Source organism: Gopherus evgoodei, chromosome 2, assembly GCF_007399415.2.
Source record: "Gopherus evgoodei ecotype Sinaloan lineage chromosome 2, rGopEvg1_v1.p, whole genome shotgun sequence".
Lineage (NCBI taxonomy): Eukaryota > Metazoa > Chordata > Testudines > Testudinidae > Gopherus > Gopherus evgoodei.
In genome coordinates, this window is record NC_044323.1 from 219,366,788 (window position 1) to 219,384,428 (window position 17,641).

Here is a 17,641-nt window from a genome sequence, read left to right on the forward strand (position 1 = left end):
TGGATGGGCAAGTCACAATTCACCTGCTGCCTTGAATGTTCTCAAGTAGACTTCTTATGTGGATTGGAGCCTTCCAAGGGCACTGGCCTGCTAAACCTAGGGATGTGAGTTCAATCCTTGAGGGGGCCATTTAGGGATCTGGAGCAAAAATCTGTCTGGGGATTGGTCCTGCTTTGAGCAGGGGGTTGGACTAGATGACCTCTTGAGGTCCCTTTCAACCCTGATATTCTATGATTCTATGATGCTACAAGTGCTTCTTGACTGGACATTTAACTTGCACATTCCTTTCTCAAGAAGCTGACGAAATGCTTTACTAAGGCTACTTAGAAATCAAGCAAGTACATAGCCAATATTCATAACTTCGAACACAAAAATGACACATGCATACAAATAGGATGAAAAGATTCAATAGATCATAACCTTTACAGAGATATGTTACATGGCATATGTAGCATAAAACATATTCCAGTTATGTCACATATACATTCATAAGCATATTTCCATAAAGCCTTACGGAGTGCAACGTCACAGCAGGTAGATGTGTCTTAGACAACATAAAAAGTTGCAGAGCAAATTGATGTTAATAGTTAAGATATTAATATTACAAAAGTGGAAAAGTTGGAGTGAATTTAAAAGATTAGCCGAGTGCCCTGGTCTGAGGGATCTTATCAAGTTGGAAAAAAAAAATTCCAGACATTTATTTAACAGTGTTTGGACTCACTTCACAGAAGTATGTGAATAACATATCACAATTTGCATTTGACATGTAGCATGATATATTCTGTGAGCTTTCAACTGTAAATAGACACCTAACTCCTATTGGAAATCAACAGGGCTTAGTCATTTGGGTACTTTGAAAATTTTACTCTATATGCAAGTTTCTTTCCTGTTTCTTTTCTCCCTCTTTTTTGAACATATAATAAACTTTAAAACTGATAAAAATCCCACCAATCTCCAGGTTTACAGGACCAGTCTACAATAGTGTATTCCCCATATCAGGACTAATTAAAATGCATTGAAATCTACAGAAGTTTTTTCAATGATTCATCAGGTTTTGGATCAGGCACAAGATCTTTTGTCATTGTTAATAAGTCAGAGCAGATCCCGTTAGAAAAGGTAAATGCATAATAATTATACATAGAGTACCCAGTTATCCATATGCTCACTCTTTTACACTGAAGAATAATAAATACTAAATAATAATAAATATACTTCTTCCCCTTTACAACTAAGGTTTGTTCTACACTTAAAAGTTAGTCAATATAGCTATGTTGACCAAGGGTGTGAAAAACACCACACATCCATGGACTTAGCTGCATCTACATGGGAGGAGGGGAGTGTTAGATCAGCATACCTATGTAGAGGAAAAAATAGTAGCTATCAATCATTTAGGGAAATGGTATTCCCACACTACCAGAAAAAAACTGTCAATGCAGGCTGTGATTACAGGGTTATGCCAGCATAGTTATGCTGACATGGTTTTGTGGGTATAGTCTGCATAGTGTAGAGAGAGCCTATGTCTAATTACACCTGTTTGCTTGCAAGGTCTTCCCTGTAGCAAATATCAAATCCTCTACACCTTTCTTTCCTGCATGCTTGACCACCCCATGAACCTCACCAGCTGGTTGCTCTGGTGCTTTTGGCATCCCTATACACTATCAGATTCCTCTCATACAAACTGGTATGAGGGCTTCTCAGGGCCTGTGTAGATCTCAGGTTAATTTAAAGGGAACCCCTAACTCTCACTAAACCTATCCTGACACAAAGTTTACTCTCTCTAGATTTCCAGAAGTAGGCTGAAGTATATCTCATGGATATTTGGTTGCAGTACAGACTGGATAAGTCAATGAATTAAAAATATATATATATTTAAATCAGATTAAAAAAAAAAAATTAAGTACAGGGTTTTTTTTTAAATAAAGCTGTTTAAAATTAAATTTGAAATTGAAAATCCATGTTAGGCCTAAATGTATTATCTATCAATCATTTAAACTAAATACAAAAACAACAACAATAAAAAAAACCCTTAAGCAGTACACATTTGCTGCCAAGTTTTAAAGGAAGTCAAACCACTGAACTGGTGGAAGTCACTGGCTAAGCACCTGGAACCAGAGTTTGTTGACGCGCTAAACCAGATTTTGATAGCAGTAGTCTCTTTTGAAGCTGCAGAGAATGTTTTCTGCATTTCAGTTTATTCAACTAGTTCAGTTCAATGATTAATTAATTCAAAGTTAAGAAAGCAGTTGGCAACCAAAAAAATAGGTGTGAGAGGATGAGATCAGCTAGTTGCAAAATCCTGGAGAACATGGTGAGAGGAAATAATCCGTTCAATTCACTAAATACAGATAATATTTCCTTTGCTTAATAGATCAGGTAGTTTTCAATACAAAATGTTTGATAAACCTTTTTTCCTTATGCATCTAGAATATTTAAGGTACACACAGCTATTTTTTATTTAATTAAAAAAATAAAATGCTGGTCTAGTGCATTTTAATTGATTTGAATTTCCATACAAATAGAGCTTGACACAAACCACAAGTAAAAATTAATCTAGTAAACAAGAAATGCATCATTTACCATTTTCTAATATAAAAATGTAAAAATTAAGAATCTGACTATGTATAAAATAAGCGATACAACTACTTAAATAAATATGTTCAGATATAGCGTATTCTCCTTTTTAGCAAAAAAGAAGCACCAAATTTAGTGCAAAAGTTATATTTAGTTGCAAATCAACATGTTTTAATGGTTACCAACCAACAAGAATCAGTCTTTCTTTAAGAAAATAACTAAATGATACAAAGGCAAAACACAAATAAAATGTATTTAAATCAAGGCTTCTTGCTTGCTGATTTACATCATGATTAAAATCAATAATTTAAATAGATCTATTTAAAATCAATCCATCTTTTTCTGATTTTGAGATATGTAACTGTTCACGTGCATGGGCTGTGTTTTGGTGGTGGCAGAGATGAATTGTTTTGTTTAGGAGGGGTTTGTTACAGAGATACTAGGTAGGATTTTGTGCATGTCCAGTTATCACAACATTTGGATTAACTCACTGCCAAATTCTTTGGAAAATATATAATAAAAAAAAAGAAATCTCTAAGAGCAATAACTTTTTTCCACTATTAAATTCAGTAAATATTATGCATGTTAAAGAACTAAACATATGTTAGAAAATTAGAAGGGAAAATAATGTGCTCCTGTATGCATATTTAAATTTCATGAAAAGCAGCATTTATAAGAGAGATATTGACACAACTTCAACTCTAGTGGAATTAATAAATTTTTATGTAATGTTGTAACAGGTCCTGAATACTGTACAGTATTTGATTGCTCTGTTTGCCCTCTTTTTCAGGTTCACCTCTGGATTATTGGCAGCTTTACCATGTTCCTTTGAAGGCCACAAGGAAATTCAGGATTGTATTTGAAGGCGTAAAAGGAAATGGTTCATCAAATGGAGGCCTCTCTATTGATGACATTAACCTTTCAGAAACACAGTGTCCCCATCATGTCTGGCATATAAGAAATTTCACGCATCTCCTCAATACAAGTCCTGCAGGGAGAAAAATATACAGTCCGCCTTTTTACTCTAGTGAAGGATATGCTTTTCAGGTTGGCTTGTACGTGAATGGTACCAGTAGCAACCCATTTAACTTAGCGATATATTTGCACTTAATCTCTGGAGTAAATGATGATCATCTGCAGTGGCCTTGTGAATGGCAACAAGCTACTATGATGCTGTTGGATCAAAATCCTGATATTCGTCAAAGCATGTCAAATCAAAGAAGTGTAACAACAGATCTATCTGTATTAACAGGTTAGTTAAAAACTGATGACTACACTGTCCTGTTTACCCAACACATCGTCTTGCTTTTGTAAGAACAGAACAAAAAAACAATGGGTCACATTATCTCCTGGTACAAGTGGATACAGCTCCATTGTCTTCAATGGAGTTTCATCTATTTACATTAGTAGGGAATTTGATGCAATGGAAGGAAGCAGTGACATAGTGGAATTGTGTGTCCCAGAGCAGGATAATAGGGTTGAGCAGGGATGGCATCCTTTATATATTATATTACATATAAATATATACGTGTGTGTGTATGAGTGTACATATATATTTTAAAGACAGCATGCTCAAGCATGATCATATGATCCATGCAATAGCCTTTACATCTGCCTTTGAGAACGTGGCCTTCCAGCCCTCTTAAAAATAGAAATGCAGAGGTGACCAGCTATGAGGCATGATTTAATACAAGACAAGAGTGCCATCATTAACCAGAGTCCATGATGAAGGGAGCATTGGTGTCAAACCTAATCTTCAAGTGGACAAAGGACTAATAATTCAGATTCAATAACCTGCAGCTAGAGTGGAGGAGAGGGAAGAGAAGAGAAGAAATGATGACAGCTTAGAGTCATTTTAAAAGGAGAAAATTCAATGAAAAGGTAAAAACTGAAAACAGAAGAGAGTAAGAATTTCTATGGGGAGGTAAATTATAGGATTTTATTTTAATGTACATTGGATATAGGCCTGAGACACTTTCTATATATTAGTGTAGTAAGGATTTTGCTATAAAAGACAGCTACCAGTATCATAATCTTTAAGTTCTTGCTTTGCATGGAAACACATCTAGCTGTGTGGATTCCCAGACTTTGGCAATGCTAGGGTCTGAAAAGCATTAAAAAAAATTGTCTAAAACTCACAATATATTTTTTTTAAGTACAAATGTTCTGTGATGCACACACACATTAAACTTCCTAATGGGGAAAGTATGTGATATAAATACTCTAGAATGACAGGATGGGATCCCCTTTTAATAAATTAAAACAACACTACACAAGATTTCCTGCTGATAATCATCCTCTTGCCCTATACAGTCTTGTCCTTGCCACTTCGTTCCTTTCTACCCTACACACCTAGGCATACTGTTCGGCTCCCTTGGTTCTCTGCACCCATGCATATGCAACTCACTTTCCTTCTTTTTCCTCTTGGTCATTCATATCCTGCTGACATCTCCAATCCCTGAGGGCAACTCTTGATTCTTCTCCTTCTAGGTAGTGAAAGCCCCAAATACAGGCAGCTAGGCTGGCTCCTTTACATTACCAGCTACTTTCACAAGTGTTTGATCTCTGCCTTATGATGTCAAGCTGGCATATCTGGAGGAGAAGCCAGCAAACCAGCTAGTTCCCCACAGACTACCAACAAATACTTCACTTTGAGAACCACCAAACTAGTGCATTTTAAAAACTAATCCTGTGTTACCAATTTTTATTCCAACTTTATTCCAAAAAAATATTTCACAATAATTTTTTTTGGCTGACATGCAGAATAGGCCTCATGTTCCTCTGCTCCCATCGCAAGATAAAAATCTATTTAACAAGCCACTGGAAGACTTGCTTGATATAGCCTCCTGAGGGACACATCACACTTGAGTTGATTCTCAGGACCGGGAAATGTGGAGGGGAGCGAGACAGTAATGTACATAATCCGACAACCAATATAACTCCTTATCTGAGTTTTGAGTGACTTCCTGTTTAAATATTCAGGACACACAAAAACATACACATTTTTTTTCCCCCTTGCAGATTCCTCATCTTATTTTTGGGACAGGCCAGACAAAGTAGGATCGCCTGCTAATTTCACTAATGGGACTCAATTCATGAGAGGGCCAGGACACGGAACTAGTGGATTTCTAACTCATGAAAGGCTTAGAAGCCTCAACTTCATCAAAGAAGATGGTGTTTACATTCTTTTAACAATGGAGAGTATGTAAGCATTAATGGTAGCTATATAAAGTTACTGTTTATAATGCAGTAAGTATGCAGCATGATGTTTTTAGTACCACATAAGGCTCCACACCTACAAACATATATGCACAAGATTAATTTTATGTGCAAGTAGCCTGAGAATCAGTGGGTTTACTCATGTGTTTAAAGTTAATCATGTGCTTGACTAAATGTAGGGATAGCTATATTCACTGTATAATCATCTACCTAGTTCATTACTAAGTTAAAAATCTAATTATACAATATGTAATGCTATTCCTATGCAAAATTTCTTAGCTAGACCACGTCTGGTCTCTTGTCTGTTTCTGAACGTAGACTGCAAAACATGGCAGAGGCATTTCATGCTGCTGAAAGGTGAAAATACCAGTTATTTATTTATAACAGCTGAAAATTGCTTAGGTTGTGTCACAGCCAGTGTATTATTGCTATTCACTTTTAGATTTCATCAGTAGTGCAGACCTGTGTGTTTTATGTATTCTCATTTTAATGTAGGGAAAGGTTGTGTCCATTTGCAGAAAATCAGAACATTTCAAAAAACAGGGTGATGGAAAAGTCTTATAGCTGGTCTATTAAAAAATAGTATGGCATGAAAACCTTGTGCTCTTTTTTTTTCCCTTTAGATATCTCACATCTGATATCAACTCAACAAAACTTTTCAGTCGCCATCTCCAATACCACCACCAGTTCCACAACAGTACCAGTGACAGCAACTCCAAATTTCTGTGTAAATGGTGGTATCTCCATTGTTGTAGATGAAAAACCAGTGTGCAGGTAACTGACTTAATTCAATCCCAAGATTAATTTTATGATCAGAAAAAAATGTAGTAGAGTTTATCATTCAAGAAAATAAACTAAACATGTTACCCTTGGAGAAGACTGGCAGGTTTTAATACAGTGAATTTCCAACATCACAAATCCAGGTGACTAGATTTGTGACCAGTTTGGGCAACACAGCTTTTCCCAGTCTCAGCCTTTTCCTATTTTAAAGTATTCTGTTTTTAATTTATTGTAGTTAATATTTATTTTTAATAGATTTGTTAATGTGTTGTCATAATTAAGTATTACCTCATCCTATTCTGAGAGTTAAATATTAATGGAGATGAAACAGAAGTTAAATGTAATCTCAAGGGAACTGATATTTTTGAAACAAGAAGTCAACACAAGTATTGTTACATGCATTCTGAACAGTTTCTTCAGAAATATTAGGTGGTCCTGATTATGACTCTGAATTTCAAAAGTGTAACAGTTTGCCTTTGAAACTAAAGGGGACATGAAGTTTGCTGATTAAACTAGGTTTTTGGCCTTCAAGGAAGTGAATAGCAGCATTTGTGGAATTTATTACAGCTAAGCAAGGTGGATTCATTTACATATGCAATCTCATTGGTTAACATTGTTCCAGAGCTCAGTATCATCATCCTTTCGGTTGGTTAGTAGTACAGCAATGTCATGCCTGAGCATGCACACCTTGGGACTTCTGTGAGGCAGAATTCTGAGTGTCAAATGCATCAAGCTTTTAATTTAAGCCTTGATCATGCAAAATCTCATTGAAGCCAATGCACTTCATGTAAGCTCATAGTTTCTATGCAAGTGGATCCTTTTCTAGAACTGAGGCCATAATTTAATAGACAGGGAGTTTAAAGGGGCCAGACAGCCACAAACTGCAGCCTACAGAGCTGCCAGGCTTATGGATTAGAAGGAAAGTGGCAGCTGTAAACTCAGTAGTATTATAAATTTACAGTAATATTTTTCAATAACGACCTCAGGAGCACCTGCTCCATGTGCTGGAACTTATATCTTCTGGGGACAATAGCAGCCCAGGCTAAGGAGAAGAAAGTCGTTCTTTAGAACAGAAAGCAATTTCTACTTTTTGGTGAGATTTGTCCAGCTCTGTTTGAGTCTTTCCAATTTCTTTTGTTGTTGCCCGAGCATAAGGAAAATCCCCAGGTGGCAGCCCTACACCAACATCCCACTCAGCTACTGGGTGAGGAGGCCTGGCCAAGGAAAGGGGACATGACTGAAGCATCTTCAGTTGGGCCAGACACAGAATTGGGGGTACTTTGCTTCCTTGGCCCTAGCTCCTGTGCCAAACACTACTTGGTCAGACCTGAGAATTTGGCCCATAGTTCCTGTCCTGATTGTCTTCCAGTTTAAAAATTGATAGATGAGATTAATTGATAATGAGGGAGAGGTGAGGGTGCAGAAGAAGAGGGTTGCTCGAACATGCTAATTGAGTTCTTTTGAATTGTAAGGATAGAGTAAGGCATCTGGATGGTTCCACCAGGTGGGTTGGTTGAGCTGCTTTTGTTGATAACCCTCTGCTCCCATCCACACGCTCTTTTGAAGCGATTGGCTGAAGGAAACAGAAGTGCAACAGAGAGGAGATGAGCATGGCAGGGGGGCAGAACTGAAGCAGATCAGTATGATGAATTAACAGTAACGCGGGCAAACCGAATAACAGCTCTGCTGGTAGTAGCACCAGTTTCCAGGAGTAGAAAATTAATTTTGTATTACCAGGAATGCCGTCACTTCAAGGGGGCAAAGAAGAGCTAAACAGCAGCCAGAGGGTGGAGAGATCCAAGGACACTGAATTCTCCTCATAGGTGGTGCCCTTTCAGTGGTGGGGTTTTTTTTGTTTTTGTTTTTTTAATAGGGCCACATACAACCAAGGCAACAGCTAAAGTAATCAGAATGATCAACCAGTCTGGCCTTTAGACTTTCCCTAGAAGGCTGTCAACTAGAGTGGCTCCATCTGCAACAGGAAAGCAAAGGGCAACAGCAGCAAGGTGGCAGCTCAAGTAGTGTGTATATACAGAGGGGAATACCCCACAGAGCAACTTTAATTCAGAGTTAGATTGCATCAGGAAGGTTTCGTGTATGCTAATAATAAACCTACAGTTTACAGAACTGTATCTTTCTTTAATTTTTGTTTGTTGAATAGATGTTGTTCTTATTTTATAGATGTCCCGCAGGTGATGACTGGTGGTATATGGGAGAAAAGTGTGAGAAGAGAGGCTCAACTAAAGAAAATATGATAATAGCTGTTTCTGCATCGATTGCTGTGTTTGTCATTATGCTGCTTGTCACTATTATAAGCATATGTTGCATGAGGAAGAAATACCAGCAAAAAATTATAAAAAACAAAGAAACTTGGATTTTAGAAAATGTAAGTATTGTCTTTTTAGTTAAAAGACTCGGGTATTTTCTAAACAAGGCCTTTTTGCAAAAGAATTGTGTGCTGAATAGGTGATATAGTTACATTAAGAAAAGTGAACTTAATGAACAGGAGCTGAACAGATGTCAGGGAAAAAAGATGATGTCCAGGTCACACTGACTTGATACTTAAAGATAAAATAAAAAGTCTGGAACTTACTAAACAAGGTGGCAAGGTTTCAATCCCTTTATCTGAAGTGCTTCCTTTCCTCCACTCTAAATAGTATTGTTATCTAAAGCCAATCCCTGCAGCTAATGCCAGTAGCTTATATAACCTGTATCAGTATGCCTACACACCCACAATGGTAAGCCTCCCACCCTGTGTAGACAGACTCACACTAGCATGCTGAAAAGAGCAGTATAGACAGCATTTTGAAGTTGTGGCTCAGACTTCCCTGCCTGAGCTCTAGCTGAAGGAGTGGGGTGGGCTCCAGAGTCCAAGCTACAATTTGAAAGCGCTGTCTGTGCAGCTATTTTAGTGTGCTAGTGCAAACTTGGGTCTGTCAACCCAGGCTGGGCAGCTCGCTGCCACAGGCTGTGTATGTACACGTGTGCACGCACACACACGCTGACTTTCTGTATTACACATCCAAAAAACGTGTATACAGCTTCCCCAGAAGGTATACACCATTCTATTATAAGAGAATGTTTTTCAGATATCCATCGTTAAAATTATTTGATTCCAACTCATCCGTGAATAAAGTAGCAATTAAAGTTAACCTAAAAAGTGAAGGAAAACGCATTGAGTCGTGATGGGTGAAATCTTCACCTCATTGAAGTTAATGGCAGTTTTGCTACTGACTCCATTGAAGCCAGGATTATATATTACACACACACACCCCTCTCACTGTCTCTCACTGTGTGTAAACCTGATTCCAACTGGTAACTGTCCTCATCTCCTCTGTCCTCAGTCATTGCCAAACTTAAAACATCTGATCTGCCATTGCATTTTCTACTATTTTTATTAAATGATCATCTTAAAACATCTGGGTTACTGCACAGGACAACAAGCATCTCTGCCCAATGGCTGTTCCTTTTGCAAATAAACATTTTTTGATATAATGTGTTAAAATAATAATTAACAATAAAGAAGAGAGCAAGTTAAAACGGTTTTAAAAACCAGAATCACCAAATCAGGTGGCCTTCACTGAATCTTGAATAAAACGGGGTCTCTGGCAGTCTTCTTGAGGCAGGGAGTTCTACATATGAAGTCTTAAACGGAGAAAACTCTTTATTTCAATCTGATCAAGATGAAACCTCAAAATACAGCGAGGATGAAGAACTGGCTAATCCCAGCATTCATAGCAAGGCACGGGAGTACCCTGTAAATGTAGAGACCAGCAATAATGCAGTACAAGTCTTCCAACAGCATACTGACAAAGATTCGCTTCCCCTGAAAATTTCTGTCTCTTACCTTCTCTTGATCTGCACTCAAATTACACTGTTTAATGTTGTTTGTGTTTCTAGAGTCATTCAAGTTTTGGCATTTCCCTTAGTGATAAGATGCATTTTCTTCATTTAACAGAACAGACATCTGTGACATAAAATGAATGAAATCTGAGACATAAAAACCATTGACCAAGAGTGATCAGTGTTTGAAGTCACCTGGATGCCTCAACCACACAATTATTTTACAGTTACCGTTCATCTTAGCCATCTTGCTAAAATCTGTTAAGAATGAAAAATTAAGCATCGTCTTAGATAAAGTCTGTGTACTATGACAAGACCAATAAAGTGTCTGAAATTGGTAGGCCTAAGGCTTCTACTCATTGTACATGGAAATGTGTCATTGTGTGAGATGTCTGACATTCGCTTTAAGTCTCCCTGAACATGAAGAAGGTATACAGAACAAAGACAGACTAGATTATCTATGTTACCAAGACAACAATGAGACACTGTCTCATTGTGCTGCTGGCACCTCAACTCGGCATACAAATCCAAGTAAATATATACACTTACTAAGTGCTCCTAATGCCTTTTCATGACCTGATTCATGAGATGTTGCTGGCAGCTGCATATTTTTATTATATAAAACAAGACTAGTATCAAAGACCTGAGTACATAACAGTAGCTAAGCATTAAATGATAAATACAACATTATCAGACACCATGACTTGATTGTCTTTTTGCATCTTGTCCAAGAGATGCCACACTTCCTTAGATTTGAAAGGTTGATTATTTCCACTCTTTATAGAGTGAACAAGCTGAGGAACAGGGATATATTGTGAGCAAGTTGCTCTCAATGCTTTCAGAAGAGCTGCTTTAACCTCTTTACATCTGTCAAAAGTGAGAACAGTTTTAAGGAAAAAGGACAGACTTTTTAGAACACTCAAGTTCCAGAGTACTTGAATCACAGAAAACACATCTCTAACTATATTTCCAAACAGAGTGTTACTGATGGTGTGTATTAGTGATAGTATCACCTGTAATTCATTAAATAAATTTTAAACACTGGCATGCTCAGACAATTACTATTATTCAGCATATTCACTATAGCTCTTGGAACGTGTTTGTATTTAATTTTTTTTTAGATCAAAATTGTCTTTCATATGTCCTTCAGCGATAGATTCTTCATTTTACTCTGCCAGTTACCTGCATCCTACACAAGGCTGTTATTTATTTTTATTATGTCAAATATATATCCTACATCAGGAAAGAGGATGTTCTAGAAACGTGTTTATGCTAAATTCCACATCATTTGAAATTTCTTATATTTATTTATATTACTGTAGCACCTAGGAGCCATAGCCATGGATCAGGACCCCAGTGTGCTATGTGGTGTACAAACGCAGAACATGATTAAACTCCTTGGGGTAGGGACAGTCTCAATATAAGGCAAGAGACAGATACAGAGACCCAGGGAAGTTTAATAAAACAGTATTGGTAATAGTGCAACACAGCACATCAGCAGTACTAGGTCTTGTGTCTATGGTATTTATATGACTCCCACCATGGCAGTATCTGAGCACCTCACAATCTCAGTGTATCCTCACAACCCCTTGAGGTAGGACAGCATTATTATCCCCATGTTATAGATGTGAAACTGAGGCAAAGAAATTAATAGACTAAATCAAGGTCACACAGGAAGACTTTGGTAGGAGAGGATCTGAACCTTGGTCTCTCCAGTTCCAGGCTAATACTCCAGCTATTAGGACTTCCTTTATCTCTGGGACTAATCCGATTGAGCACTAGAAATTAGCGATCTACTGGATTATGTAGATTTGGATGTACAGTGCCCAGAGGTGTAACTTTCTACAAAGAATGTACCAAGAGATTTTGCAGATCTGTAGGCAATTCACCAATACACGTTTCACATTAATTTTAGATACCAAGTACTTGAAAAAAAAGTATTAGCATAATAGCAAATACAACTTGTCAAAAAAAGATGGAAAATGTTGAAAACTGAAAAGAATTACTAAAAACAGAACTTACTGCCCTGAACAATTGAAAAATGAAAAATTTTCCCAAAAATCATAATCCAAAAATTTTCATTTCTTTAGATTTTTTTTGTGTATAAAATAGTTACCATTTCCCCATCGGCTCTGTGATCAAGGCATTTCAACAACATTGTCTGAAAATGCAGCTAATATTTTTAAAGCATTTTTAGCCATTTTCTATTAGCCTTTGTTGGAGCTGAAGACTACAGAGACCAGTCAGGCAAAACTAATAAGGGTGATTAGAGGCAATATGCAGGGTGGATTAAAAATATATATCTGTATCGTACTGTATCTAACTTGAAATAAACTTCCCTTGTCTGAGGCACCTCACTGATCAATTTGCATGTAAATAGTCAAAAATACCCCAACTGTTAAAATATTTAGAGTAGATTTGCATGGATTTATGTAACAGCAGACACACAAAAAAGTCTTATGATTTTATATGTTTCAACTAGCTCTGGCTGAAAATATTTAAGAATGGAATGTTGCAATCAGCCTTTCATAATTTTAAACCAACTACAAGACGTGGGACTTCAGATATAATTTTTTTTTAAGCCAGAAGCTTATCCAATTTATTCCTAAGAGGCTTGTAAATAACAGTGCCACCTGAACTCTAACATGACTAGCTCTATCATTAGAGCGAGAAAGCTTAAGGTATATAGTACTCTGCTGACCAAGGCACCAATTCAATCAAACACTTAATCATACACTAAGTTCCGCTGACGTCAAATAGCAATCAATGAAGACTGCATAAAACTAGGAGACTAAAGGTGCTTTTTTACCGGGAGGGATAACGATCAGAACACACCATTCAGAGCTCAACTAACTGTTGTGATACTAATTTTCTATACAAATAGGGTGGGGAATTAAAAACACATACCTGGGTTGGGTGATTAAAGTGCTGCATTTTGGGAATGTCTTCACTGTCAACAGGAACTTGCCTTGGAGTTCTAATTTGACGGGATGAAGCTGAATTGCAATATGACCATTTCTAGTAAAATCAGCACTGAAGATATATCAAGATCTGGCCATATATAGTCTTCTCAAAGACCTAACTCACGTTGTCTCAGAATGAAAATTTCCCTACAGAGGTTCTAGCACTGGGTCCATCGCGTTTAGTGAAACATTTTAACTTTTTAGATGAGCTAAAACAAATCTTGGAAGGAAGTGACCACATTTCAAGCTGTTAATTAATACTTTGTCAGTAAACACACATCAGGGTGTTACAGTTAATGTACAGATCAGGTCCTATACCAGTAAACTAGACATCCCACACTGGCTCATGACTTTAAAAAGGAAGAAAACAACTGGGTATATTTTATTAAGATCATTACATACTTGGCTCGGTACATAGGTGCTGGAACGAGGGGTGCTGGAGTGCTGCTGTATCCCATGGCTTGGAATGGTTTCCATTATATACAGGGTTTACAGTTTGGTTCAATGGCTCTCAGCCCCCACACTGTACAAATTGTTCCAGCTCACCTGGCTGGGTACAATCTTTACCGGTGAAAAGTAGGAGTCCTGAAGTGCTTTCAGTTCATGACTCTTATGTCTGGAGCTCGTCCTTCAAGAGAACATTAAAAAAAATTAACCTGCTCCACAGATGCTAGGGCTTTTTGTTGTTGCTTATTTTGGTTTTATCTGATGCCACATTGACTAAGCGCTTCTTGGCTTGACCCCTCATCCACGTTCTCTATTTACTTTTCTTTTTTTTCTGGTTCTCCAAGACCTTTAAGATAATTTAAAAATTTCTAGTCATTCCATCTAATTTCTAAACTAAAAGTTAATTGTATTAGAATACTACCATTTCACCTTCTTGAAGAAGCAACCTGGACCAACTCCAATGCCATTTCAGCATCTTGAAGGTCTATTGTCCTGCTCATTGTGGCTTTTGCGTGAGCAGCTGATACAGCCAGAGCACTGATTGGGTTCACCGGCATTGTTTAAATGTAAGTAAATATGTACAATTCAGATATCTATTATCTAGCACTATGTTTCAACCAAGCCCTTTCAGGGTGTACAGTTTATGAGACTTGTACCCTCATTCCAAGGGGACAATGTGCTGAAGCAGATTTCATTCTTGTGTGTGCAAAGCAAGAGATTAACATTTGGGATATGTCTACACTTGGAGTTCCAGGTGTGATTCCCAGCTTGAGGAGACATACTAATGTCAGCTCACATCCAGCTAGTGTACTAAAAATATCCAGGCACCCACAGTGGTGCAGGCAGAGGCTTGGGCTAGCCACACAAAGAACAGACGCATGGGGTCCAGTCTGAACAGGTTTGTACTCTGGGCTGCTAGCCCCTCCTGCCGTTGCCCATACTACTGCAGCTACAATATTTTGTTAGCATGCTAGCTTGACGAGAGCTAGCACGAGTGCGTCTTCAGGAGCCTGACACGCCCAGCTTCCAGTGTAGACATACCCTTGGAGCCAAATTCAGGTCCATAGAAATTTTACCTGCTTACTCTAGAAGTCTCTGGACCAAATTCAGCAGTTACATAAACGGGGGTGTAAGTGACCCAATTTTCTGAACATCCAACACACATCCCTCAGCCTGCGCTGCTTCCTGCCGCCCCCATTGGTCTGGAGTGGCGAACCGTGGCCAGCAGAGCCATGATCTGCCGAACCTGTGAACGCAGCAGGTAAACAAACCCGCCCGGCCCACCAGGGTGCTTACCCTGGCGAGCCGTGTGCCAAAGGTTGCCGATCCCTGGTGTAAGGAATAAATCTTCTTTGAGTAGTGTTCCTGTGGGTCCACCACTGTAGGTGTGCTTGTGTTCCTGTGCTGCTGATTGGACAACTTCAGTAACAGCATCCATTAGGCCCACACGTGAGCTGTCTCTCCTCATGCCCTGCCACAAGGCTAGCCAGCATGCACAGACTAAACCCCCTCAGTTCTTTCTCAATCAACCTTGGCTGCAGATGGAGCTATTAGCAGTCCATTTGTGACCATTATTTTCATTAACATTTCTATAGTTAGTTATACTTCCCAGTTTTGTTGTAGGCTTCTTCTTTTACTTTCTTCCTGAACAAAACCAAACACACACCTTGCTTTCAGCTGCTCCTGTCTTGGGGCTTGGCTACACTGGAGAGTTGCAGTGCTGGTGGTGGGTTTACAGTGCTGCAACTTACTCACCGTCCACACTTGCAAGGCACATACAGCGCTGCATCTCCCTGGCTGCAGCGCTGGCTGTACTCCTGCTCTGCCTGGGGTATAATGATTGCAACGCTGGTGATCCAGCGCTGCTCCCTCAGGTTGGCCACCAAAAGCGCTGTAATTGGCCTCCAGAGGTATTTGAAGGTATCCCAGAATGCCTGTTCAGCCACTCTGCTCATCAGTTCACACTCTACTGCCCTGGCCTCAGGGGACCCGCCCTTTAAATGTCCCGGGAATTTTAAAAATCCCCTTCCTCTTTGCTCAGCCAGGTGTGGAGTGCCATCAGTGAATCTTTCCAGGTGATCATGCCTCCAGGAGCCAAACAAGCCCCAGCACGGAGCAATGGCGAGTTGATGGACCTCTTCAGTGTTTGGGGGGAGGAAGCTGTGCAGTCACAGCTGAGCTCCAGCCATAGGAATTACGATACCTATGGGCAGATATCAAGGGCCATGCTGGAAAGGGGCCATGACCGGGACACGGTGCAGTGCAGGGTTAAAGTGAAGGAGCTGTGGAGTGCCTATTGCAAAGCCCACGAAGGAAACCGCCGCTCTGGCGCTGCCCCCAAGACCTGCTGTTTTTACAAGGAGCTGGACGCGATACTTGGGGGTGACCCCACTGCCAATCCGACGACCATGATGGACACTTCAGAGTGGGAAGGGGAGGGTGGGAGAGAAGAGGAGGAAGGAGAGGGGGGTAGGAAACCGAGACTGAGGGTACTGGGATGGGGGGGAGACACCCCGGAGTCCCAGGAGGCATGCAGCCAGGAGCTCTTCTCAAGCCAGGAGGAAGGTAGCCAGTCACAGCAGCCGGTACTTGATGAAGGACAAGCAGAGGAGCGGGTTCCCGGTAAGCGGCTTTTATTTTCAGGATGAAAATGTTTCGGGAGAGGAGGGTGGGTTAGGGCTGCATGCATGCCTAGATGTGGAATAGCCCATTGATGTGATCTATCACGTCGTGGTAATCGGCCTCGGTAATCTCTTCAAAAGTTTCAGCCAGAACATGGACAATGCACTTGCGCAAGTTTATAGGGAGAGCCACTGTGGTCCTTGTCCCAGTCAGGCTAAAGAGTCCATGCCACTGTGCCGCGAGGGGTGGGGGGATCATTGCTGCACACAGGCAAGCTGCATAGGGGCCAGGGTGGAATTCACATTGCTGTAGAAGACCCTCCCGCTCTTCCCAGGTGACCCGCAGCAGCGAGATATCTTCCAGGATTAACTCCTGTGGAAAATGTTGGGAGACTGTTCAGTGTAGATGCCCCCTGCAGCAGTTTGCTTTCCCCAACGCACAGAAAACCCAGCACATCCCTGAAGCAATCAGTCCCCCTTACTCACCATTTCGTGGCTCCTGTGGGTTATGTGCGCTCTGTTTGGTATGGGAAAAGTATGCTAAAGTGAAGACTGTAAACGCCTTCCCTGTGTGGGAATAACTGGGTGAGATTATAAACAATGCTGCCTCTGTTAACTGTTGCCATTTTTGCCTTTCGAAAAGTGTCCTTGACTACTCGACTGCCCGTATCATCGACTGCTCAGAGGCTACAAAACCTCAGGATGAAGCCGCGAAAAAGCAAAGACATGCTGAAAGCAGTTATGGATCACTCTGCCAGAGAGAGTAAAAAACTGCAGGACTGGAGGAAAAAACTGTAGGACTGGAGGAAAAGGGAAAGCAGGATCCGCAGAGAAACGCAGCGGCTAAGAAGAAAAGCGCAAAGCAGCTGATAAGCATCCTGGCGCACCAAGAGGACTCTATCCAGTCACTCGTAGCCATGTAGGCAGATCACTACCGTGCCGGCCCCCACCCCCATCCCAAAGCGCTTTCCCTTATGCCCCAATCTCAGCTCCAAACCCCCTTCCCCAGCATCCAGGTTCTTACCACCACCAGCTGCCCCCCGCACCTGTACATTCACCAATCAGCCCTGAGAACTACGACCCTTACCCTCTGCACTCAACCCCCATCACCATGCAGTATTTTCATCCTGAAGTGCAGCAGTCATTGCACAGCACTCCAGACAGGACATATTCAAACCTGTGACTGTACAGTTCACC

At 40.0% G+C, this 17,641-nt stretch overlaps 1 protein-coding gene across 1 annotated transcript in view; it reads left to right on the top strand.

Moving 5' to 3' along the window:
* The window catches only part of MEP1B (meprin A subunit beta), a 40,278-nt gene extending 29,730 nt beyond the window's left edge, over positions 1 to 10,548 (top strand). The window contains exons 11-15 of the mRNA XM_030549448.1: positions 3,362 to 3,823; positions 5,593 to 5,772; positions 6,414 to 6,564; positions 8,752 to 8,956; positions 10,471 to 10,548. Of these exons, the coding sequence (XP_030405308.1) occupies positions 3,362 to 3,823; positions 5,593 to 5,772; positions 6,414 to 6,564; positions 8,752 to 8,956; positions 10,471 to 10,548 (1,076 nt within the window). The remainder of the gene's footprint in view (positions 1 to 3,361; positions 3,824 to 5,592; positions 5,773 to 6,413; positions 6,565 to 8,751; positions 8,957 to 10,470) is intronic.
* Positions 10,549 to 17,641: the final 7,093 nt, after the last annotated feature.